The 27965-nt window shown below is 36.1% G+C and overlaps 1 protein-coding gene across 1 annotated transcript; it reads right to left on the bottom strand.

The window, feature by feature from the left end:
* Positions 1 to 768: 768 nt before the first annotated feature.
* Positions 769 to 27320, bottom strand: LOC129270243 (UNC93-like protein MFSD11). The gene is made up of 10 exons (XM_064105437.1): positions 27145 to 27320; positions 22725 to 22962; positions 18808 to 18963; positions 16650 to 16767; positions 15373 to 15416; positions 5469 to 5534; positions 4608 to 4733; positions 3269 to 3437; positions 2504 to 2639; positions 769 to 1104 (listed from the first exon to the last, which is right to left on the bottom strand). The coding sequence occupies exons 1-10, from the start codon at positions 27244 to 27246 to the stop codon at positions 964 to 966; spliced, it is 1296 nt and encodes a 431-aa protein (XP_063961507.1). The 5' UTR covers positions 27247 to 27320; the 3' UTR covers positions 769 to 963.
* Positions 27321 to 27965: the final 645 nt, after the last annotated feature.

The raw sequence follows: 27965 nt of genomic DNA, 5'->3' as shown, positions 1-27965 counted from the left end.
ACAGAATATTTCACTTGGTGAAAGATTGGATCATTTCATCTTTCACCTCATGAAGTATTCTGTCCATTGCACTCATTAACATTAATTATTTGTATACTATCTAGGGCCCTGTTACACAAAGCCTAGCAATCAATCGTGGGGCTAATTCTCACGATTGATCGTACATAATAACCTATTATGCAATCAATTGTAGAAATCAGCCTCGCAATCGATTGCAAAGTTTCAAGTTATGGGTCCTGGGGCCTGTAACACAAAGCTTGGCGATGATCGGCGAACATTTTTCTACGATTGATTGCATTGACTACAATGAACAATCAATCGTAAAATTCGCACCTACAATTAATCGCCAACCTTTGTGTTACGGGACCCTGGTATAATATAAACTATTCCTCTCAATATGCATATTTCAATTCAATATGATAAATCTGATTACAAATCCCTTCAATTTCAGTTTCCATTTCAACCTAATCTACAAAATAAATTTGAAAACGCAGCATCACATATAGTAAATTTAGCCAATACAACTGTTAGGTCTATACTCAAAACTGATCTCCAACTTAGTGATTCAATTACCGTAGTAGAATGTTCTTTAAAAATGTAAAATTCAGTCTTGTTGAATATATATATATATATATATATATATATATATACATATATACTTCAATGGCAAAACGTATATAAACATCTATGGTTTAAGTGATCTACCATTTGATGATGAACACTGTTTTAATGGTTATTATGTTATAACATATCAATAAAGCTCTCAAAGATTTGAGTAAAATAGTAATTTTTCTGACTTCAGGTTGTATTGAATTGAATTGAAAACTAACTCTGGATGACTTTATATCCAGATCATGTTTTGTTGTTATATGGTATCTGGTTAATGCCCCTATCCTCCACTTCCTCTTCCTCTCCGTTGCTATAGTGGGCATCTTCCATATCACTAAGCTGGAGCGCTTGATATCAGATCTCGTTCCTAGGTGGATGGTGCTCAACGTAGAAAAATGACAGCGCCCCAAATGTTCCGCAGACGACCAGGATTAGGAGTTGCCAGTGAAGTACGAGCACAAGACTATAGGCAAAGGCTATGGCAGCAGCAGCGGACTGAAAAATTAAGAATAGACAGGAGACATTTACAGGCTAATTTGATCAGAATTTTGTCATTAAATTGACAACACAGATTTTCCATATAAATCTTTCAAATTTTTCATATAAAAGTTAATTGAACTTTATATAGGAGCAGACTGAAACCGTGTTTGGTGGTCAAGTTGCAAGTTAGCTTGATTAACACTGGTTTTGAATTTTCCATCGTAATGCCTATTCCCTTTTTTTCAGCATCAAATGAGCACTTAAAGAAAAGACACGATCACCATATTGGGCTTTCATGCCAGGGCCATGATTTAAGTTACAAAAAAAGGGTGAACAGAGGGATCTGGCAGAATAGGTAGAACAGATAGAGATTAGGTCTTTAACCCTAAATCTCCCGGGGTATTTTTATTCTTGTCATTCCCGGGGGGGGGGGGGGGGGGGCCATTATGGCCCCCCTTAAGATCTCAGCCGCGGATTGCGCGATCACAACGAAAATTTGCATGATGGTAGAGAATGACGTAATCTATGCAGTTGCATTGGTAAATTTCACTGAATTCATATATTTTTATTTTATATGAATTAATTATGCTAATTTATTCATGAAATCATACTTTTTGCTCTGATTCACTAAATAAAGCTCCTAGAATGCTATTTTTTGGTGAAAATATTCTTTATAGCATTTCTAACAATTGTGAATAAAAAAATTCTGGGACAAAGAACGATTTCTTATGTATTTTATTGTTTTTTAATTTCTTATGTATTTCTTTGTTTTTTTTAACTTTTTGTTTTTTTATTGTTTTTTCAATGGAAATTGTTCCAGACTTAATTCTGATCATAAACAAGGCAAAATTAATTAAGTTTAATCAGCGAAAGTAGAAATAATGATACATTTATGAATTTTGGCTGAATACACAATTTGCATTGGATTTGTACATGAAATCACGTTTATGAGCAATTTTTGGTCTGACATGCTCTTACATAATGTTGCGTAATGTCGTAACCGCGTACCCGGGCGTCACAAATTTGGTCTCAAAATTTGCGCGAGACTTGAAAGTAAAAATTCAGTGAGCGGCGAGGTAAAAAAAATTTGCGCAGCAGATATATCGCGAAAATTGTCGAGGGGGGGGGCCATTATGGCCCCCCCCCCCCCCCCCCCGGGAGAATTAGGGTTAAGACATTTGGGTCATTAGCGCACAGATGGAGGGGCTATGGCCCCCACAAAAGTTTTGCCCCAAGAAAAAAAAAGAAAATTAAGGAAAGGAATAACAGGGTGAAATATGGTGTTATTTTCTAAATAAATTGTCTAAATCCATCAAATAGTTTGATTTTCATATCATGAGGGGAAAAATTCAGTCCCTCAAAAGTTTTGGCTCATTATAATATTGATTTGGCTAATGTTATCCAATCCAATTACCTGAATAAACTTGAAGAGGGCAAAGGCTGAGGCACTATCTGACTTAAAGTAGCTTCCGAGGAGTGAGTATATTTGTGTGTTGAAACAAGCATCAGCAAATCCAAGCATATATGAGCAAGCAAATGCTAATTCAATACTGAAAGAAAGAGACAATAAGATATGATTAATATGTACCAATTTAAATCATTGCTTCTATAACTGGTGTGACTTGATCTCCACAAAATAGTGCTACTTATATTACTAACTCATTGCTGCTACATTGTACATGTACTTCCGCTACTTCTAAAGTAGCAACAACAATACTTGTGCTACAATTACTACAAATATTCTGAGTGCTGCTGCTCAAGACACCACTTCTACTACAACACTACTTCTTGTTTAACTTCTACAACATCAATTACTACTTCGAGTACTACTACTTCTACTGATGATGGAGACTATGATGATGATAATGGTAATAATAATCATTACTACTCCTTTTATTACTATTACTACTACTACTAATACTACTACTACTGCTACTACTACCACTACTACTACTACTACTACTACTACTACTACTACTATTACTACTACTACTAATACTACTACTACTGCTACTACTACCACTACTACTACTACTACTTCACTACTACTACTACTACTACTACTACTACTACTACTACTACTACTACTACTACTACTACTACTACTACTACTTCTACTATTACTACTACTACTACCACTACTACTACCACAGTCACTTCAAGTACTACTATCACTTACTATGGTCCTATGTAGGAGCCCTCATGTGATGATTGTATAGGCGATTCAGCAGGTAGGTTGAGAAAGATAAGATAGAAGCAAATCATGTGGACCACATAACCCAGAAGAATGATGGGATCTCGACCAAACTTGATAGTTTTCTTGCCAAGAATACCAAAGAGCAAACCACCTAAAACAAACAATCATAACATAGATTACACTTCCATAGATGTTTTATATGTGTAATAAGCATCACCCCAAAACATCAACTTCTTGCATGCTCCCACAGGCGCGGTAGCTCAGTCGGTAGAGCGGGGGATTCGTATTCCGGTGACCCGGGTTCGATTCCCACTTGGTGCGCTAGTGCCCTTTGGTAAGGCATTAATCCTCAGTACCAGGTCCTTCGGAGAGGACCTTAAGCCGTCGGTCCTCTGATTGCTTGCTTACAAGCATTTATGCTTACTTAGCAATCAGGTAAAAAAATCACCACCACCACCACACTTCTACTACATTTCCCTTTTCTCATTTTAGATTTATTTGAGATAACTGCATTCTTTTTTATTGAATTTATTTGAATTGTAAACAGTATCACCCCTATACAGGAAATTCAGTGTTTTGAAAACTGGTGTATCAAAAATACAGACATTTACAAAAGAAAAAAGTTTCAAAAGTGTTTTGTCTCATTCTGTTACCATTTGTTTTGCAACTGTCAAGTCAACCAGAATTATTAATTAAAAAAAAACTTGCTTACAAAGCTCTTAATTCAAACATTATTAGAAGTCTCTATGCACTTTACAGAAATGTAACATAATTATCCTTGCAGAGAAGAGCAGCTTTTATGCGCACTGCATTTCAAGGAACTAAGTCCTGCTAGGTCCCCATATACCTTACCCTGGGTTGAGTGCAGCACAACACGGAGCAATTTCTTGCTGAAAGAAATTTACGCCTGAAGTAGGATTTGAACTCAGGCGAATGAATGAAGCCTGCGTTGTATGTAAACGTCTCTCCCCTGTTCAATAGATGCAGGCTATGTTACTGTGCAAAAAGTTGACAAAAACTCCATCCTTTGAATAGGATGTTAAATGGAGGCCCCATGTAGAGGAGTCACCACCTTTGCGCATTAAGGGCCCACTGCACTATTCGTTTAAGAGTAGGGGGAATCCCCGGTGTAGTGGTCCACCTGCACTCCCCCATCAGTTATTTCGGGAGGACAGACCTGCGGGTCATAGTGATTCAGTTCGCTTTTCGCCTCCCAGGCACAGGTGACACCAAACAAATAATAATAATAACATAGGTTCTTCTTATTAAGAGATGAAAATCAGAACTAATAAAAAGGAATGCCAATAAAAGCAAGAATTACCAGTGATCTCTCCTGCACCAATAAGCATACCACTAATACCAATGAAACTGTTTGAATCTACACCAAACATTTTGGTATTACTGATTGCAGTCCCGTATACACCGCTGAAAAAAGTCAACTCCAGACCTGTATCAACAATAAATCAGAAAAAATATGAAGTTTATGGCGGTGCATAACTATTCATTTAATTCTGTACAAGTCTATCTTCCATATTCTTAGTCTAAATAACGAAAATTCATTCTATTGGGTGTCTTATTTACCTCTGGTAAATCAAATTTCACTTTGCGGAAACTTCCAGGGGTCCGATTAAATTTGATGAAGGCAAACTCACCTGCCAGGGTTCCCAGCTTTTCAAGAAAACAAAATTCCCTGATTTTTCCCTGATGAAGTTTAAAAATTCCCGGATAATTATTTAAACCCATTCCCAGTTTCGCATGTTTTCTAAGTTGTTGCAGTAAATTACAGGTATTTTCAGTATAAAAACAATATTGTAAAACTAATAAATACCACCATAACCAGTCTTTCAATGGAAGTTGTTTTGATATGCAACAAAATATAACAGAGTCTGGCTGACTACCGTGCTTTCGACTTTTGGGATGATAAAAATTCCCTGATTTTTCCCTCATTTGAGGCATTTTTCCCTGAATTCCAAGATTTTTCCTTGACTGGAAAAAGTAAAATAATTTTCCCTGATGGGCTAAGAACCTGCCTGCTATTGTCAAAATTTCAATCTCTAATCTCGATTGGTTTTTTCATGAAGCAAAGTTACAAATAACTCTCCGTAAGACTTTACGCATGACTAGAATATGTTCTCCGGTCCTAAATCAATTACATAGGGATAGATAATGAAACAATAAATACCTGTATAGAAATTAGTAATGCTGATGATTAACATTTCCTTCTTAAGCATCAACTTGGCTGACCGCACTGTCAAGATAAAAAAAAATCATCATGAGTTAATTTCCAGGTAACTGTCTAGCCTTTTATATACAAGTAGGAAGAATACATCTTGCACAATTAATCACAGGGAATAATTTCTCTTCAGGTACCCTCATATTTTCATTTTTAACAGGATTTTCTGCATTTTATTCATAAATCAATGATAAATTAACATCTTCATATACTAACAAAGACAAATGAATGCAGTGGCAGTCAAAGAGATAATACTGACTGATAACTATATAATACATAAAGCATTATTGGTAAAATACAAGGATCAGGGGGCCGTTTCATAAAGCTGTTCATAAGTTAAGAGCGACTTCAAGAACGACTGGTGATCCTATCCTACGCGCTAAACCATCGCCAATGAATTTACCGTTCGCCACAAGAAAGGATCACCAGTCGTTCTTATAGTCGCCCTTAACTTACGAAGAGCTTTATGAAACACCCATCAGCTATTATATGCACAAAACTGCTTGAAGCAATAGCAGCCACATCATGATATAATTGTATACAAGTACATTGTCTTCATTGTTTGCATTGGAACTGCCTATTGAATAAAAGCTAAGTACATGCACTTGCAGCAAATAATTACTTCAACCCAGAAAAAGTCATTATACCATCGTAGATCTCAATCTGGTTCATAATTCTAACTATGTGCTATCATTAAGTCTTATATATTTAGATTTTTACAAACAAAATTTATGTTAACATGGAAGCTTTTTTCATTAATTCAATAATTCCTACATTCTCAAACAAAATATACAAATCTTCAGGTTCAACTGGTTCTCCTTTTTTTCTTAGATCTTATTTTACATGAAAAACATCTTCAATTTACAGAACTCTGCATTAAGTGTTACAGCATGTGAAATAATGTAATAAGCGGTAACCGTTGCAGCAGTGTACGCAGATTTTGTAAAGGGGGGGGGGGGTTCAAGCTGAATGAAATGTTGACAACCCCCCCAAAAAAAAGGTCTTCACATTAATCAATTTTAGGTTGTTTTCTACTCCCCCAAAAAAATTGACAAGCAAAAAAAAAAAGGTCTTCACCACAAATGTTTACGTCGTTTACTACCTCAAAACAATTTGACAAGCAAAAAAATAAATAAAAAATAAAGTTTTCAAAAAAAATTTAGGGGGGTGTTGAAATCTTAGGGGGTGGTTTTGAACCCCTGCAACCCCCCCCCCCCTGCGTACGCCACTGAGCGGTTAATGTAAGCAATGATTTGCTTAAAAAAAAGAGTTGAAAGACAATGGAATATAAAGGTGCAAACATACAAGCTAAACATGAGTAACCTTAAATTAAGAAAAATTCAAGAGAAACATTCTAAAATCAAAGATTGTTATATACATAACATGAATACAAATTAAACAAGAGTGTCGCTGGGTGAGCACATAATACGTCCGCCTATAGTGGAAAATTGAGTTATTGGAAGGTGGCGACTTGACCTTTGGACCACAAAATCAATATAATTCCAGGGATCCATGCTAGTATCATACACACCAAATTATATGAGCCTAGGTTAAGTTAAACTGAATTTATAGCATTTACAAGGACTTCAAAAGGGTAAGATGAAAACATGTCACTGTGACCTTGACCTTTTGACCTCAAAATCACTAGGCTTCCTGGGATCCATGTTCGTATCATACACACCAAATTATATGAGACTAGGTTAAGTTAAAGTTATCGTGTTTACAAGGACTGCAGAAGGGTAAGAGGAAAACATGTCACTGTGACCTTGATCTTTGACCTTTTGACCTAAAAATTAATAGGCTTTCTGGGATCTATGCTAGTATCATACACACCAAATTATATGAGACTAGGTTAAGTTAAAGTTATCGTGTTTACAAGGACTGCAGAAGGGTAAGAGGTCACTGTGACCTTGATCTTTGACCTTTTGACCTAACAAGTGGAATGCCTCTGGCCGTCTCACCTGCATCACGCGATTCAATATAGCAGCAGTGCTGATTTTGAAAACTACTATAACTCGCACAAGATGTTCAGTGATACTTGGTTACTCTTATTTCCACGTTTTATGAACTAGACCAATACACTTATAGAGATATGATGGCAATTCAACAAATACCCCCAACGTGGCCAAAGTTCTTTGACCTTACATGACCTTTGACCTTGATCATGTGACCTGAAACTCGCACAGGATGTTCAGTGATACTTGATTACTATTATGTCCAAGTTTTATGAACTAGACCAACACACTTTCAAATTTATGGCTGTAATTCAACAAATACCCCAATTTGGCCAAAGTTCATTGACCCTAAATGACCTTTGACCTTGATCATGTGACCTGAAACTTGCACAGGATGTTCAGTAATACTTGATTACTATTATGTCCAAGTTTCATGAATCAGATCCATAAACTTTCAAAGTTATGATGGTAATTCAACAGATACCCCCAATTCGGCCAAAGTTCATTGACCCTAAATGACCTTTGACCTTGGTCATGTGATGTGAAACTCATGCAGGATGTTCAGTGATACTTGATTAACCTTATGTATAAGTTTCATGAACTAGGTCCATATATTTTCTAAGTTATGATGACATTTCAAAAACTTAACCTTAGGTTAAGATTTTGATGTTGATTCCCCCAACATGGTCTAAGTTCATTGACCCTAAATGACCTTTGACCTTGGTCATGTGACATGAAACTCAGGCAGGATGTTCAGTAATACTTGATTAACCTTATGGCCAAGTTTCATGAACTAGGTCCATATACTTTCTAAGTTATGCTGTCATTTCAAAAACTTAACCTCAGGTTAAGATTTGGTGTTGACGCCGCCGTCGCCGCCGCCGCCGCCGCCGCCGCCGCCGCCGCCGCCGCCGCCGCCGCCGCCGTCGCCGTCGGAAAAGCGGCGCCTATAGTCTCACTCTGCTATGCAGGTGAGACAAAAATTAATAGGCTTTCTGGGATCTATGCTAGTATCATACACACCAAATTATATGAGCCTTGGTTATAAAGTTAAACTAAAGTTATCTCGTTTACACGGACTGCAGAAGGGTAAGATGAAAACATGTCACTGTGACCTTGACCTTTTGACCTCAAAATCAATAGGCTTCCTGGGAATCATGCAAGTATCATACACACCAAATTATATGGGCCTAGGCTGAACTGAAGTTATAGTGTTTACAAGGAAAAGTTAAAAGACGGACGGACAGACGGACACCGAGCGTGATGTTAAAAGACGAACGGACAGACGGACACCGAGCGTGATACCACAATACATCCCGTCTAGGACAGGTGTATAAAAACAGCAAGATATGAAACACAGACCCGGTTTCACGACAAATATGAGGGGATGAATACACATGATCAAGGAGTTGACACAAAGCTGGCTGAGAGTGATTGATGGTCTGGTGATAATTGCTCCCCAAAATTCAATAGACCTGTGTAACTTTTAGTGCAAGGATGATCTTACCTTAGGATCCACAACAAAAATTAATCCTTAATTTGTGTGTGGGTGTGTACATTTTGTAATAGTTTGGAGGCTCTTTTCTCTTTTTTAATTCTTTTTTTTTCTTCCTTTTTAAGCTTTTTTCATATTTGCATACTAGTACATTTTATTGTATGTATTATCTTCATTCTATTTCTACTTCATATTTTATGTATATGTTGTAATATTAATCTGTGTTGTTTTTATTGTGTTGCAGGGCCACTTTGTAAATTAGTTGAAGGGCTACCCTGTTGAAATTAAACGTGAATAAATGAATGAATAAATAAATAAATAAATGAATGAATGAATTAATTAATTAGTCAAGGAACCAACTGCATTTACATAAACACTGGTCTGCACTTATAATATTACTCTTCTTTGCGACAGACAAGCCTCTGACAGGATTCAAAATTGTCAAGAACAAACCTGTTTACTAACAAGGCCGGATCAAGGTAGGGATGCAAGTGGCATACATCCCCCTCTTTATTTGAGAATTGCTCTTACATAATAATAATAATAATAATATAGAGTGTTTCTAAAGCGCCAAATCCACATTGATTATGTGCTCAAGGCGCTGAAATATACTTGGTATATTATTATGACCCCGGCTGTAGCTGAGCGGCCATATAGGCGCTAAAGCATTAAAGGAATAAATCCTACCGGGTACCCATTCACCTCACCTGGGTCGAGTGCAGCACAATGTGGATAAATTTCTTGCCGAAGGAAATTACGCCATGGCTGGGATTCGAACCCATGACCCTCTGTTTCAAAGTTCGAAGACTAATCCACTGGGCCACAACGCTCCACGTTGACATACACGTTGATTAGCTAAATTTAAGAAGACTGTTGTCTGCACCCCTTCTATTTTCGAATTTGCTAAAAACATATGCGCCCCCAACTATCTCAAAATGCTGGATCCGCCACTGCATATTCAACTTGCATCTCAATGCTCAACACAAAGTTTGTTCTCAAAAACCTGAAAACTTGCCAGAATTTCCTTACAAAGCAACAAGTAAGTTCAGATATTAGTTCTATGCATTTTAGTTTCATAATTCAGTAATAAAACATTATACCCTCCTCCTACAACTATGTTCACATGAAGGAAACATTTATAAATTTGAATAGATTACATGTAGATCTACGTGTATACATGTACTATATCTCAATATTAAATGGTATGTGTGTGAATTTGAATCTGTATGGAATCTCAATCAAATTAGACATCAGGTCTACGTGCTGCTATTGGAGCAATTGTCATTTCATAATTTGACATTTGAGCATTTTTTACAAAGCAATTGTGATCTTTTGAGGGTTTATTACAAATTATGGATGGCATGAAAAGGGATGCATGGCAAAATGTGGGGAAGCATTTGCATTTTTCCAAACTACAATTTTGCTCTGAGGCAACTGGCCAGCCCACCTACACATTTGGAGCCCTTTGATTCTAATTGTGTATTCTGAGTGTCATAACGCTGCTGGTGGTACAACAGCGTTTCTCCTTGATCTTGTGCTTCAATACCGCAGGAACCTTCCAAACTTGCAATACTTGGTTTCATTTCAATGCTCTCCCTTTTTGTATCTGACTTATCAAAATAATAATAAAAAAAACAAATGAATTGATAATGATATTGATTATATCTAATCTAATAATATTCAAGGTAATTTTTTACTTCGTTGAACTTCTAGCACCTCTATTGTTACTACTGCTGCTATTGATTTACTACTACTACTACTACTACTACTACTACTACATGTACTACTACTGCTACTCAGGGGCGTCGATCCATTTTTCAGATGGGGGGGGGGGCAAAATCATGAATCAACGTTCCAAAGGCGCTTGATCACACAAAACAAACAAACACACACATAGACCTAGATATATACATATACATATATATATATGACTCATGAGAAAGAGACACATATCTCACCAACAAATAAATCAACAAATTCATGCGAGCGCGAAGCGCGAGCTGAAATTTTTTAGTATACTGACCTGAAATCCGGAAAGAGGCACCTGTTTAGGACTGTTTGTAGTAACTCAGGAGGATACATATCTCACTACACAGATAATGTGAGTGCCGAATAAATTTCTTTATATTCTGACCTGAAAGCTTGATATTCTAAGCATTTTTGGTATCAATGATTAAGATGGTTATCTAAAACAACAATAGATGTGAGCGCGATGCGTAAGCTGAAAATCTTAATATTTCGATCTGAAAAAATTGACAATCTAATGGACGTTTTTAATAAAGAACAAGATATATATCCAATCCAACAAAAGATTATTGCAAATTGAAACGGGAGTTCTTTTGAGGTTTAGAACTGAAAACAGGACATTCTATTCACCTATTTAATCATGAAAAGTATGGGTTTTTGCTACAGAAATGATGCGAGCACAAAGCGCGAGCTGAAAATTTTGATATTCCAATCTGAAAAGCGGACATTTTGAGCACGATTTTAAATAAAGAACGAGTTGTGTACAATCTTATTTTTTCTTTTTGCACATGCGGAATTATTGGGGGGGCAAAACGATATGTTTGCCCCCCCCCAATATTTTCATTGGTTGGGCGATCGCCCCCCCCCCCAGGATCGACGCCTCTGCTGCTACTACTGTATTTGTAGTAGCAGAATTATTATCATTAGTAGTAGTAGCAGTAGGAGGAGAAGAAGGAGGAGGAGGAGTAGTAGTACATGTAGTAGCATTAGTAGCATTAGTAGTAGTAGTAGTAGCAGTAGTAGTAGTAGTAGTAGTAGTTGTAGAAGAAGAAGAAGAAGAAGAAGAAGAAGATGAAGAAGAAGAAGAAGAAGAAGAAGTAGTATTAGTAGTACTAGTAGTAGTAGTAGAAGAAGAAGAAGTAGTAGTAGTAGTAGTAGAAGTAGGAGTAGTAGAAGAAGAAGAAGAAGAAGAAGAAGAAGAAGTAGTAGTAGTGTAGTACAGTCACAATATAAATACTGTGACAATCAGATAAATACAATGAAAGGATTATTTTCTACACATCAACATCCAAAATACACATCAACATTTTAAATCTGAATGTTGATACAAATTTAGTTGACGGAATTCCAAATAATAGATAAATGTAAGTAATGAAAACTACAAGGATCATAATTTGTAGCTATGTGCATGGTGGTGGTCACATTGTTCATTATTTCATTTGAGCATGCAAGCACAAAATTAAATCTTAACAAATCTATTATAGTATGGATAGTCGATTAATAAAGTGATGAAAAGATAATATTTACATAAATGTGATCAGGCTGGGTGAAGTTTTAACAATATATGGATATAAAACTTTTAACAAATATTTTCAAAACTTAAATTTCGAGCATGGTCTACCATTATCATATAAATGAGGCACTAAAAACCATGCGTCTTGAACTCGCCCCACAAAAAGGTGGTTTTGTTACGCTTTTTCAATTTTCATTCGGTTTAACATATGATATCTCGGTTGAACAGAGAGATATTGTCATGAAATCGGTATAATTTCAAAGCTAAATATATACATGTACTCTATCATGTCTAAAAAAATGAGCGTAATAGCACGTAAATTCGTGACACCACTATTGATAGAACAAAAAATGGGGAGGGTATTTGAGGGGGGAAGAGGAGGGGGGGGGTAAAAGGTACAAAGTCTATGGGAAAGTCACGTTTCATATTTTAAACATGAATACATGTAACTTTGGTATACAGGGGGCTAGATATTTAAGTTTGGTCTCATTTTAAAGCTTGAAGTAGTAGTATAATAATCCAACACTCTTTACAATTCATTCCAATTAATTAATTTTAATTAGCGACAATCAATTTTTTAAAGCCTAAAATGCTATGTAAAAAACACCCAAACTTCTCGCATAGGAACAATTTATGACATGATTTTTCGGCAGAATGGAGACATATCATTATGAAATTGGTGGCATTTGAAAGCTGAGTATAAGCTGTATTAGGGGTGTAGTATAAGCAAATGCATATCAATTTGAGCCATTTTGCTTGATAAATTAAATAAAACAAGGGTAGATGAAGGGTGGTGGAAGGGGTACACATTAGCATGCAACTCTATGGGATTGTTGTATAGCTAGTAATTACACATGCGTAACTTTGGATTCCAAGGGGCTAGACCTTTGATTTTGGTCTCATTTTACAGCTAAATATAACAGGTATAATAATACACCTCTATACACATCATACAATTATGAATTAATTGTGATCTATTAGGAATTTAAGGTAAAAACCGTTTAAAAATGTTGATTTTCGATATTTGAAATTAGCATAAATTTGCATATCAAAATTTAAATTACAAAATGAATCTCCTTATAGTTGTATAATATTTGAAAGGGAATTTCTTGAGCAATACGAATCTGGTAAACTAATTAATGGTATGGGCGAAGAAAAAATAAATATGGATGTCTGAAATAAAGTATATTGGGGGTCCTAAAAATTTGAACATTTTCATTTGTAAAATGTGAGCAGTTCACCCTACCTCAATTTCAATGTCATTTTTGGAATGCTCATGAAATTTCCTTTCAGAAAAAGAATACTTTTGTATGGATAGGGTGAACATTTTCAAAGAACTATTAATGATTATTTTTATACGGACAGGTGCGCTATCATTAGATTTGGGCGACGTAACTCAAATGGGGCAAGTTGAAGACGCATGGCCTAAACAAAGAAAATAGAGCACTTTCAAGCTTGAATTTGAAAAGAGGCAATTGTTATGCAAAATTGTGTACATGTAGGGGAGATTGGGGTTAGTTGGAAAATGGGGTAAGTTGAAACGTTGTAATTTTCAATAAATTTATGCAATACTGCCTATTAAAGGCCTATTGTAGGCCCCTAAACAATTTGAACCCCCCTCGACAAATTTTGTCACTACGCCGTCCCGCGAAATTTTTGACCGCTGCCGCTCGCTGACTTTTTACTTACAAGTCTTGCGCATCATTTGAGACCAATTGCGCGGATCCGAAATTAATGTATGCAACATTTTGTAAGTGCGTGTCGGACCCAAAAATTGCTCAAAAATGTGATTCCATGTACAAAGTCAATGCAAATTGTGTTATTCAACCAAAAATCATAAATGTATGATTATTTTTTACTTTTGTTGGTTCAAATGGATTTATTTTATGCTATTTTAGTATTATGATCGGAAAAGGGTCCCCGACAAAGTTAATTAGAAAAAACAAGCGAGCACATAATACGCCCGCCTGTAACGCGTAAAATGGAGTTACTGGTCAAGCAAGAAAAGTGGAAGGTGGTGACTTACCTCAAATTCAATAGCATTGTTGGGATCTATGCTAGTATCATACACACCAAATTATATGAGCCTAGGTTAAGTTAAACTAAGGTTATCGCGTTACAAGGACTTCAGAAGGGTAAGATTAAAACATGTCACTGTTACCTTGACCTTTGATCATTTGACCTCAAAATCGATAGGCTTCCTGGGATTCATGCTAGTATCATACACACAAAATTATATAAGCCTAGGTTAAGTTAAACTAAAGTTATCGCGTTACAAGGACTTCAGAAGGGTAAGATTAAAACATGTCACTGTTACCTTGACCTTTGATTTTTTTACCTCAAAATCGATAGGCTTCCTGGGATCCATGCTAGTATCATACACACAAAATTATATAAGCCTAGGTTAAGTTAAACTAAAGTTATCGCGTTACAAGGACTTCAGAAGGGTAAGATTAAAACATGTCACTGTTACCTTGACCTTTGATCTTTTGACCTCAAAATCGATAGGCTTCCTGGGATCCATGCTAGTATCATACACACCAAATTATATGAGCCTAGATTAAGTTAAACTGAAGTTATCGCGTTTACAAGGACTGCAAAAGGGTATTAAGATGAAAATATGTCACTGTAACCTTGAACTTTGACCTTTTGACCTCAAAATCGATAGGCTTCCTGGGATACATGCTTGTATCATACACACCAAATTATATGAGCCTAGGTTACGTCAAACTGAAGTTATCGCATTTACAAGGAAAAGTTAACAGACGGACAGACGGACGGACACTGAGCGTGTTACCATAAAACGTCCTGTCTAGGACGGCGTATAAAAAAGTTATGACAACCATCAAAATACTGTCATATCTCTGAGAAAAAATAGAATAGTGAGGAAAAAAAAAATTCAAGATACCATCCGAAACTACCTACTAAGCTTTCACACCTCCACACATATCATTGCCAAGGCAGTGACATTATTATTGCTTGTATCAGGGGGTTATGTCAAGAAAACTTGTAATCGATTATAAATACTGAATTTACAAAACATATCAAGGGCTAATCACATTGCTGAATATCATTTAACTTCATATAATCATTCTTTTTTTGTGAAACAGGATTCTCTTTGAAAGTTCTTTTGTATAAACTCACCAAATGCTGTTACTGCTGTCTTGAAAAATCCGCTTGTTTCTTCTCTGTTTGTTCATAAGAAAAAAAAAGTTTCAAAATAGGGATGAAAATATGATGAGCACAGAAAGCTAGCCCCACTTGACTTTTGTCTTGCTCTCAGCTCCCCAACAGTGATTCTATTAAAAAAAAACATTCCTATATAACATGTATGCAGTGTTAATGATTTTGTACCAATGAATTTATCATTTGAGTTTGACTTACACATTCAATTTTAAATTACAACCTTGCAAATCCTAAATTATTATCTTAATTAACTTAATCATTTTCTATTAGAATCATTAGGCACATACATGTAACTATACAAATACTTTGAAATGTTGAATTTATGTTATACATGTAGGTAGTTCTGGGACAAATACCCTTTTTGCCATTCGATTGTTCACCAAGGTAATTGAGATTCCTGGATTATCAGAAATCACAAAAATGACTCAAATACATGTACATGACCAACAAGTGGTCACACATAATGGCCCAAATTCACAAAGGTGGTTTTGAAAACCCACGGTTGAATCCATGGTTTATGCAGATTTCCTGTATAAATTACGCTTATTTTACCGTGTATATTAAAAATGTCCAATGCTGATGCGCGCTATTGTCAAGGTGCGCCAAATCGACACCTATTGCCGCGGTTATCCACGCTATTTTATTCATGAGTCCACTGTTTTGAATTAATGAGTCCACTCTTCAAACAGTGGACTCATGAATACAATAGCGTATCTCACCATGGTAACAGACGTCAATTTGGCGCACTGTGACAAAAGCACGCATCAGCATTGGAAATTTTTTATAAATGCGCCCGATACGCACTAAATTAAGCGTAATTTATACAGGAAATCTGCATAAACCATGGGTTTTCAAAACCACCTTTGTAAATTCGGGCATATGAGTGAGCTGACTCAGTCGACTATGACATGCACATCAACACAGATGAATGACACATGGTCGCCGGCGCGGCAATCGTTGTTACAATGTTTGGAATTTAATGAATTTGTTATCTTGCACTTTGTTGTCAACTATCACAGATTATAGCCATCTACATGTGATAATTAAATGTCGCAAATCAGTAATCAACATCTGGCGAAAAATTCAATTAGTGTAAAAAGTAGTGTTTGGTTGCCGTTTGTTGGTAAAATGATTGAATGCATCAATTGTTCTGAGGTTCACTCCCAAACCTACATGCAACATTAATAGATAACAAACACGTCGAAATGAGGAATTTATGATAAAAGTAAATTTACCCTTCTTGAACTGAGAGTGAGCTGAATTCCTCAGGTGGTTTGGTGAGAAAGAGAAATGTAAGAACTCCTATTCCACTGATGACGGTCAGAACGATAAAGATAATTGTCCTCAGGTGAGCTATGAAGAAAAGGGTGAAGGTCACAGCCAAGGTCATGGTCAATGTCAAGATCAATGACAAACTATAAGTATGTCTGGGTGGTGTTTCATCCAGCTTTTCTTCAAGTATAAATGGTCATAAGAAAGACTGGAGTATCATGTGCAAAACATTTAATCCAATAGTATTAATGACATTTTATGAAATCATGACTGAATTTCAACTTAAAGGAGAATGAAACCCTTGAAACCAGCTGAATCCATATCAAAGAGAAAAATCAAAGAAAAATATTGTTGAAAGTTTGAGGAAGATTGAATGAATAATAAGAAAGTTATGAGCATTCGAATATTGAGATCACTAGTGCCATGTAGATCCTCCCAACGGCAATGCGACCAATATCTGTGATATCACACACGTACAACTCCCTCATTACTTTAGTACTTATTTCACTTATATTCTCACTTTTATAGAGTCTATCACAAGGTGAGGTGTTCTCTTTATGAGATGACAAGTACAGAGGTTTCACAACATTATATCATTGATGAATCGTTTGTCATATGATTAGAATGAGCAAAAAGAGATGTTTTGGGGTATATTTTCAGTGTCCAAATGGGAGAGTTGTACGTGTGTGACATCACAGATCTTGGTCGCATTGCCAATGGGAGGATCTCCATAGCATTAGTGATCTCGACATTCAAATGCTCATAACTCTTTTATTGCTAGTCCTATTTTACTCAAAGTTTTGTTGATCTTATTCTTTGATTTTTCTGCTTTCACAAAAGCTAACTTGCCCCAAGAGTTTCATTCTCCTTTAAGGTCAAAAACATACTTTGCCCTCACAAATGTATACATTGAGTATGCGAATAGAGGCCCTAGATAAAATAATCAAATTTCAAACTTTCATTTAAAAAAATCAGATGTTTGAGAAAATTCTGTGGCCACTAAACTTTTGTAAGATTGAAATATGATATTCAAGAACAATTCACACTAAATATCCTTTACCAAAGCTGTTTACAGGTTAAAACTATGTTTCACTATTCTCTTTTTCATTTTATTACAAGACTCTATCCTCCATTTAATTATAGTTGTTATTTTCAGGGGTAGAATTGGCTATTTCCTAGGGTTTCATTACCCTTCGAGAGAGAAATATGAGATAAATATTTTATTCACACATTGGATCAAAGATTAAAGAGTAAATTCATAAATCATTCCTCTTAAATAGAAATGGCTTGTGCAAAGTTATAGCTACCTGTAATTGTCTCATTATGAGGTATTCTATGGATTACTTCCTACTCGGATTTTATCTACTTTCTGATCAGTCTCATCCAACGTGTTCTAATCCTAGATCGTCATAATTCGGTCTTATTGTCATTTAGCCCATTTATCACTTTGTCTACTTTGAGATTCCTATTCTATATAGTTAGATGAACTGTGTATGAACTAAATTTTCTTTCGAAAAAAATAGGCCTACAATAATAAATAAGTATTAAAAGTGGAAATAAGACCAATACGGCATTAGACTAAATGAGAATTAGACTCAGTCAGTATAAGACCAAGTTTAGTGTGGATCAAATGGTAATCAGACCAAAATAAGAGTAGACCAAATGGGATTTTTTTTTTAGCCCATGTAGTAGAAGACTGTCTAATAATAAAAATAACGGCATATTTACCCAGGGTAGCCACTTCAGTTCCGAAAACTGATCTCCCAGCGGGCCCTGCTATTATTATTACCCAGCTAACCTAGGCTACCGATTCAGGTGCACACAGCTTTTGAGGAATTATTTCCTGCCGGTACCCATTTACCTCACCTGGGTTGAGTGCAGCACAGTGTGGATAAATTTCTTGCTGAAGGAAAACACGCCACGGCTAGGATTTGAACCCAGAACCCTCTGTTTGAAAAGTGAGAGTCAGAACCACTAGACCACGACGCGCCCACTATTAAATTAAAAGTACATGTAGACCGACTGCTTGTAAACCAACTGAATATAAACCTCATATATAACAAGCTGACTAATGATAGCCTTAAACTAAACAAAAAATTATCAAGTGTTTTGATATCTTACTGGTGATCGATGTCTTCCCTTCAAGTTCAAGAAAAAAGAAAAGGTTTCCAAATAGTAGACTGCACTGAAGCATTGCCCAGAATAAACCACTGTTTCTTCCCATCGTCTGCTCATTGGAGTTCTCTGTTAGGTAGTTCCCCTGTGCTGTCCATATGACTGTAATATTCAGAATATATCACACATTATAACTTACGTATGCACACACAAATAAGTTAAATTGAGCATATCTTGTCCCCTATTGCTTCTCACTGATGAAATGTATTGTAAGTACACATCAGATATATGTACACAATGTTGCAAACTTTTGCAAAATATCAAAACAAGGTGGTTCACAAACCACAAGTCTCACTTGATTTCGCGATCAATAAAACATGCAAAATTACTTTTTTTTACGCCTTGATGACCTTTGACCTCACAAACTTCATCACCACAAATATGGTATTCATCAAGGATCATTGTACCAACTACTATTATGAACACAATTGATGCAGAAATAAAGAAATGAGACTAAGTTAAAAGAAAAGGGATGCACATGGCCTCTCATCATGTGACCTTTTGACCCCTAGATGACCTTTGACCTAACCATCTTCATCACACAAATATGATATTACGGTTACCCAAGGATCATTTGTAGAATGGATAAAGACAATTGATGCAGAAATGAAAAAAATGAGAGGAAGTTAAACTCATACTTAAACATTTTCGTAACAAGGAAAGTATTGCACATGACCCAATCATTTGACCTTTAGACCCCTAGATGACCTTTGACCTCACCATCTTCATCACCACTAATTTCTTGTTACCCAAGGATCATTTGTACGAAGTATGAACGCAATCGATGCAGAAATAAAGAAATGAGATGAGGTTAAGCAAAAAACTTTATCATTTTGTAACAGACTAACAGACCAACAGACATGTACCTCAGTCACATTTGCTTTACGGCGGCCATACAGCATGTCAAAACAGCCATTTTAACATTTTTGTAATAGCTACATAGGTGGTTGGAATAAAAAAAATTAAGAAAACGATTGTTTTCGACTCGTCACACGGCCGCCATAGAGCAAATTTGACTGAGATATAACAGGAATAGTGATCACTAGGTCTCTGCTGAACTTTGTTCAGGTGAGACAAAAATAAATACTGGTATGCATATACATGTATATATATATATATACTTAATGTGAGAGGAATATTAATGTACATGACAAGGCTGATATTGGTTATTATTAAGATAATGATAACCATAATGATAATAACAAAAAGAGCAATAATAATGATAATGGGCATATTCACGGTAACTGACGTTACACGGCACAATTTTAAACACCTTTCATTGTGTGTATCTCTAAAACAACAAATGATGGGAGTTTGCTTTTGATAGAGTTAATAAAGTGAACCTTGCTGTATACTCTGATACTAAGTTTTTCAATGTAACCACATTTACTACGCATCAGCAAGCAAAAATGTGTCGGTAACTGACGTTACACAAAAAGGACATGCAATTTCAGGGTGTTCAGTAAAATTGAAATATCTCATGTCCCCGAGTAGATAGAGTAATAATTTGAATATGTCAATATACCTTCATTACTAGGTTAAGATGTGTCAAAATATTAATTAATTTGTTTTTGTCTTTTGGGGGCTATGATAATTTTTCCACGACCATGCTGGTAACTGACATTACAGTAACTGACATTACACTTAATTTGCCATAGAGATAACACATGGAAGTCAAATGTGTGGGATCATTGCATTGTATCTTCTGTGCAGGGCTTCACATGAAAGTGAGCTTGACGTGGAAGTATACCTGAGTTTCTAGGAACATTTCAATTAAATTTTTTTTTTTCTTAATTTATTTTCTTTGATTTGAACATTTTTTTTATTACTTGTCGGTATCTGACATTACACATGAACATCTACCAGTGCTATATGATTTTCAAAGGCATAATTTTCTTGGTACTTACATGTACATGTAAGGCTTTTTGAAATCATAATACTTCACATTTTTAATTATTAAAAGATAAGAAATTTATGTTTTACTTACTCGGGGGGGGGGGGGGGTGGGCAGGTCATAGCAACTACATGTTATGATGTATTCCTATAGTAATTTAATATTGCATTGACTGTACACATGGATTTTCTGACTATATACCCATTTATATTCATCAGTTTTATATTGACTTTTTAAACCTTTTCCTTCTCCAACCTCCCCTCAAAAAAGGCAAAATGAATAAGGGTCTGCTCCCCTAGGCTACACGTACCCCTCCCCCGAATCTCATGCAGCCATGCAGTTTTATTGATTTCTATTCTGGTCAGTGCAAGCAATGCTTGTTCATATCTGTCGGATTTCAATTCTCTTCATAATTTGTTTATTCATTCTCTTTGCTAATTTCTTTTTTAAGCTGTCAACAAACAATAAACTCCACCTTCTAAACTGAATCTGAACTATTTGTAAATTAGAAGGAAAAAAACAGTTTTAGTAGATCCATGCAACTTTGATCAGAACTGTCAAATTTCACTTTTCATCTATACTCGTAAAACAAAAATTGTATCACACATCTACACTACTAACAGGTATAAAAACGAGGAATTTACTTTTAACCCGGCAATGCTCAAAAGAATCCTAGAAACTAAAAAAGGGGCCCTGGAAACCCCCCTTCATTGCAATGTTAAGCTTATCAAATGTTGCAGATTTAGGCAATAGGTGAGGAAAAGTACCCCCTCCCCCCCCCCCCCCCGAAAACCGAAAACAAAAATTGTCTGATACAAACAATTAGGTACTTGGTAAGTGCATGTGTATTTTTTTTTGCACGATGGGAATGCAACTTCCTTCATAATTTTATATAGTATTCCTTGTGAAGTATACCTTTTAAAAGTCAATAGCAAGCTCCTTCTGGTGTGACTTTTACATGTAAGCTAAGTGAAAGACTTAAATAACAAGTATACAATATTTCTTCACCATAAAATTGACCACACATTTGCATTTCACTATTGGTAACCAACATTTTATAATGGTAACTGACATTACATCTTGGTAAACTGACATTACATTTTCCACTTGGTAACTGACGTTACACATATTCAATGGTCCCCTATGGCATGATTGTTAATTGGTAATCTGTCATTTTGGTGGAGAAGGGAGGGGTGTTACCTAGAGAGGATATCTACCAAGTTACATACAATATATCCTCTTTTCCGGGAAATGAGAAAAAAAAGTTCATGTTTTTGGTAAGTGACATTACATACCATATCACATACTTCATCAATATGTTTTATCAGATAAATGAATTACTGGTGTTTCTTTCTATGGGATTTTATAAAGTGTTATAATAGCAAGCTAAATCACAGGCAAAAACATCATGATCAAACCTGTTCTTTAAAAATATGTCAACACGAAATATGTATCAATATACTATTTTCAACACTAATTTGGATCCATACTTTGGCAGCCATTTTGAAATAAAAAATGGCTGCCAGAGTGGGAAAAAAATTGTGTCCCAGAAACTTCAGGTCTTGTATTATTAAAAAACATAAAGCATTTGACATGAATATCAACTTGATTTTTTTGCCTCTGTGTCCATCTGTGGTGAAATGCCCTAATGATGATAATGACAATGAAAACTAGATGTCTTATGCTTTAAATTGAGAAAACTATTACTTATCATTCTAAAGCGGTCCTTTGTAGTTTGATGCTAATTGCTAAATAATGATAATATAGAAACTACAGTTATCTAATATTTGAAAAAATTACAACTGAATTGATTGCATATAGCATCACAAAACAAAAACTTTCTTAATCTTTGATGGATTTTCCTCAAACCTCCACAAATATTTTTGAATTATTTTTTTTCTGGTATTTTTACAACAAACTATTCCTCAGGGTTTCATTCCCCTTCAAGAAAGTGATTCATCAAGTTTACCTGCAGCAGCCAAACCCAGGAGTGCAGATAGAGAGTAGAGTACCCCTGCTATCGGATGTAGAAAGCTAGCAATAAACCCTGTGTACACAACAGCACTCGCTAGCATGGACCATCTGGCACCAAGCAGAGCAACGACAGAGGGCGCTATCCAGTTGGCTGCAGCAAAGACTGCATAGATGATGGCCAGACTGTCATAGCCGCTTCCACGGAAGTCAACATCGTCTCGTAATACAACGGTCTGTGGAAGAATGGATGAGATTTATAATAATGATGGGAAAACAATGAACACATAAAATTGGCTTTAATCAAACAAAACTAAATACCGAGAAGCAATTTGATTGGAAGAAGTAAAATCACTGAGCCAGCAGGAATTGCTGAAAGTCATGATGGGTTTCGCAGTGATTATAATGTGTGTGTTTAAGTTTTTTACAGACCTGTATCAATCAGATGTAATTATTTACGTATGAGACCGACCTTTAACGTCACCATCCAAAAGACGTGACCAGGGCTTCAACCTTTGCATCAATTTGTAACTTCCCACATAGCTTGGATTACAGGCGCATGCCACAACGCTCACATAAGGGGGGGTTCTTCTTTTTATTTGGCAACCAGTCAATTTGACTAAACCAAGTGTACACAAGAGCACTCGCTAGCATGGACCATCTGGCACCAAGCAGAGCAACGACAGAGGGCGCTATCAAGTTGGATATTTCTTCTTCTTCTTCTTTCCTTGGTTGGCAACCAGTCAGGATTGACTATTTTTGCCACAGCTTTTGTTCATTTTCAACAGCTTGTTATTCTTGTTATTTTTCTTTTCTTTTCTTCTGTTTTCTTTTCTTTTCTTGTTATTTTTCTTTTTTTTTCTTTTTTCATCTTATTTTTTCTTTCTTTTTTCTCTTTTTTTCCTATTCTTTTTCTTTTCTTTTCTCTTTTTTCTTTTCATTTCTTTTTTTTCTTTTCTTTTGTTCTCTTTTTTCTTTTCTTGTTTCATTTTTTCTCTTTTCTTCTTTTCTTTTCTTCTTATATAGACATATTGTATTTTTGTCCTTTTAAAATAATAATTTTCCTTTTTTTCTTTTTTTTATGCATTCTGTTTCTTGCAGCACGTTGTATTTTCTTCTGCTACAGTAAGCTGCAATAGAGAATAACAAAAGTAAACTGGACTTGTGGCCTGATAAAACTTCAGGTTTCGGGACACCGAAAACTAAAGTATGGGATGAAAGTGCAAAAAAAAGAAAGAAAAAAAAAAAGCCAATATAACGACTAGTCTAGTCTCCAAGAGTACAGGGAATTCATTTTTCTGACTAAATAAACCGATGCCATTGGGAATTGTGCACACTCTATAATTTGACGGAATAAAGCCATATTTCTCTTAGATATACAGGATATATGTTAGATCAAGGTTTAAATGAGATGGAGTAACAGCAAACAAAATCCCTTTGAACAAGCTTCAAAGCCGCCAGCAGGAAGTATGTCAGGCATGCACTTTGCTCAACATCTCTTGCAATTGTGTAGAAAAATGATTCCCGCATGACTCCGCAGCTATAGGTCATACAGAAAGGGAAATATGCTTTTGTGATGATAATTACTTTTTCGCCGCATCTTGGTCTGGTTATATGTGTAGTACATAATTCGGAGGCATGCAAAAATAAACTATGCAATATGTCCTGAAATATGACTCAAATTTGCTCGACTGGGCACGTGCGGGCAATAATCTGGCATATACAGTAATGAATAACAATATTCCACCGACCACATTTGAAATTTTCATTCGCCGCAAACGATCGGAAAAGTGTTAAAATCTGGTTTCAGTAAAGGTCAAATTCTTTCTTTTTTCACTAATTAAAGGTTAATTGATATAATCTGGGCAAATATCTCATCATAATAGTGCTTGGTTATTGATACTTTGTCATGCATTCAATTTCAGTTTGGTTATTAATATGAAAGATGGAAAATCGATACAAATGAATATTCGTAAAATTTCACCCCTCGGATTTCTTCAATGAAACTGGCGGCTTCGAAGCTGGACATCAAAAGGGTCCTAATTGCCGTTCTTTCTTTTGTGCTTCTTTAGAAATGAACAGCTGCTTGAATAAATTTGTTAACTGTTGGAACTCCAGTCATAGAATCTTCTTGGTTAGATTATGACTTGATAAACATTTTCCATATATTTTTTTTCAATTTTACTGGAGGGGAGATATGGAAGTCTTGCTGAGTAGAGGCTGGACTCTGAGTCTGAGACCAAGTTAGAATTTTTAGAAATCTATTATTTCTACTGCATATAATTCATTCAACTTACGTTAAAAAGTGTCTGATTGCTCAATGCTGATCTAATTAAATCAATTAACAACTTCTTGATTAGACAGGAATAACCGTAGTTTCTGGGGATTTATTTAACAATTTCTGACATTTTACTAAATTATTATCATTGACCGACAGTACTACCTTAGTGCGAGCCCGCATGTCGCCCAATTCGGATGGGTCATGCGCAATTCGCCATTTAGAGTCTAACGAAATTAGTGGGCCATCGTTCAAGATAATTTTATGTCATTTAGACCTAAAAAAAAATAGAAATCTAGACAAAACACTTTAGGCCCGAATTAGGCGACATGATAACACATGCGGGCTCGCACGAACTAACTACCACCGGCGAATGGGGTTGGTGTTAAAATGTCAGAAATTGTGAAATAAGTGATCCCCAGAAACAATGGTTATTCCTGTCTACTTCTTGATATGCATCAGTTGAAAAGTAAATCAATTTCAAATCGGCATTGTCATGATTGTATCCATAACGCATAAATGTTAAACATAAGTTAGCTAAGCTTAGCCTAGACCAAAAGCTTCGGTCTCTGTTATGTTGGTTGTTCAGCTGAACTCCGTTGGCTTCACTCACCAAATACAGAGACCGAAGTTCTAGCGCGATCTGTACAGGGGACTCAATGGCCATATGTTTATGTGTATTAAGTTCGGATAAAACAGGGCAGTGAAGTTGCGCGACAGCCGTGGTAAGTCACTGTTTTTGTTTCTTTTAACTTGATTTTCCCCGTTTTTTGGCAATTAATGCCAAGAGGGAATATTAATTTGCATTTCGGTCGCGTTAATTTTCAAAAGTTTGATTCATTAAAGACAAAAATTGAAGAGCCCCGACAGGGGGATTTTGCATTGTAAGTCCCCTAATGGTGGCTGCATGATAGCGAGCCGTCTGTGTATGAGGAGAAATTAAAAAAATTAAAAAATGTTAAAAAACTCCTCGAAACAGACGGCTGCCAGCTGTCTAAGCTTAGCCTAGACCAAAAGCTTCGGTCTCTGTTTTGTTGGTTGTTCCGTTAACTCCATTGGCTCCACTCACCAAAATACAGAGACCAAAGTTCTACCTTGATCTGTACAGGGGACTCAATGGCCATATGTTTATGTATTTCGGACAAAACAGGGAAGTGAAGTTGCGCGACAGCCGAAGTAAGTCACTGTTTTTATACCCCTTTTGAGTATATTTTTCCCTGTTTTGGTGCATTTCAGGCCAAAACGGAATAATAATCTTTATTTTGGTACAGTTATTTTTATGATATAAAGACAAAAATCGATGAGCCCCGTCGGGGGGATTTTGCATTGTTAACCCCCTAATCATAATGGTGGCTGCACGATAGCGAGCCGTCTGTGTACGAGGAGAAATTTAAAAAAAATAAAATTTAAAAATGTTTAAAAAATCCTCAAAACAGACAGCTGCCAGCTGTCTAAGCTTAGCTTTGGCTTTTAGTTATAAACTTGTTTTAAAGTAATGAGTGGGCATTCGCCGCGCCGTAGACAGCTGGCAGCCGTCTGTTTCGAGGAGTTTTTTAACATTTTTTTTATTTTTATTCTCCTCGTACACAGACGGCTCGCTAGCGTGCAGCCACCATTAGGGGACTTGCAATGCGAAATCCCCCCGTCGGGGCTCTTCAATTTTTGTCTTTAATGAATAAAAATTTTGAAAATTAACGCGACCAAAATGCAAATTAATATTCCCTCTTGGCATTAATTGCCCAAAAACGGAGAAAAATCAAGTTAAAAGGAACAAAAACAGTGACTTACCTCGGCTGTCGCGCAAATTCACTTCCCCGTTTTATCCGATCTTAAGTACATAAACATATGGCCATTGAGTCCCCTGTACAGATCGCGCTAGAACTTCGGTCTCTGTATTTGGTGAGTGAAGCCAACGGAGTTCAGCTGAACAACCAACATAACAGAGACCGAAGCTTTTGGTCTAGCCGCGCCGCAGCTCTATCTCTACAATTCACAATGCAGCGGAGATCCGACATAGGCCACCGCCGGCTTGAGCCGACGACAAACCTATCATTACAGGTCCGACTCCGAGCCAGGAGTGAAGGAATACCGGTCGGCTAAATTTTCGCGTTTCGAACAAATTAACTTATTTCTCACTTACCTGTATCATTCCACATGTTTGAAATGCTGTAAAAACTAACAAGAACGCAACCCCTAGGATGGTCACGTTGTAAAGCGCTTTACTACTACTACTCAAAGCCATTTTGTCGCCAAAAAGATCAGAGAAAAGGTTCAAGAGGCCGCCGGGGATCCACGAACAAAAGTTAGATCGAGAAGTAGATTGTCACAGCATCACGTGCCTTATGCTAGTCTTGTGATCGTGATTACAGGCAGTCATTAAAATCAGACAAAATACAACAAAACAAACAAAAAACATAAATCACTCAATAATTAATCAATTAGAGGCTTAGATAACAAATCATCTATTGTTCTGAAGATATTTTTATAGTCTAGAAATATTTATTTTGGTATATAGGAAAGAAAGTGAACATTTAAAGAAGAAAAATGTTTAAAAGACGTCTTGAATGCATCTTTACAGCAGGGAAATCCCCATTGTTATTTGAGGAGGCGTGTCCAATCTTATCTTTGAAAACATGAAAACAGCAGCCAGTGAAGTCAATGTCTCAAACTCCTCTTCTCTGGAGACAATATACTATCCCATAGCCTAGGTGTCGATCCCCGGGGTGGATGAAGTTATATCTCCCCCAATAATTCAGGTGGAGTGACCTGTATTATCAACCCCAATTATCAACGGTAGAACCTCATATTCATATTACAAGTATGATCATGATAATAAGGATAGAGTACAAGATGCATGGAGATGATTATCGTACAAACGCAAGATGACCTTCGATTACTTTTTCATTAATTTTGTTATGTTTTTAGTCGTTGAATGAAACCATACCTTTCGGAAACTGTAAG

The sequence above is a fragment of the Lytechinus pictus genome, chromosome 10, assembly GCF_037042905.1.
Source record: "Lytechinus pictus isolate F3 Inbred chromosome 10, Lp3.0, whole genome shotgun sequence".
Taxonomy (NCBI): Eukaryota; Metazoa; Echinodermata; class Echinoidea; order Temnopleuroida; family Toxopneustidae; genus Lytechinus; species Lytechinus pictus.
This window is presented reverse-complemented; position numbering and strand designations above follow the sequence as displayed.

Coding starts and splice junctions, on each gene's coding strand:
- LOC129270243 (XM_064105437.1), bottom strand. CDS start 27,246: ATGGCTTTGAGTAGTAGTAGTAAAGCGCTTTACAACGTGACCATCCTA. Junction 18,964..22,724: donor CCTGGGTTTGGCTGCTGCAG/GTAAACTTGATG, acceptor TGAATATTACAG/TCATATGGACAGCACAGGGG. Junction 15,417..16,649: donor TCACTCTCAGTTCAAGAAGG/GTAAATTTACTT, acceptor ATGAACAAACAG/AGAAGAAACAAGCGGATTTT.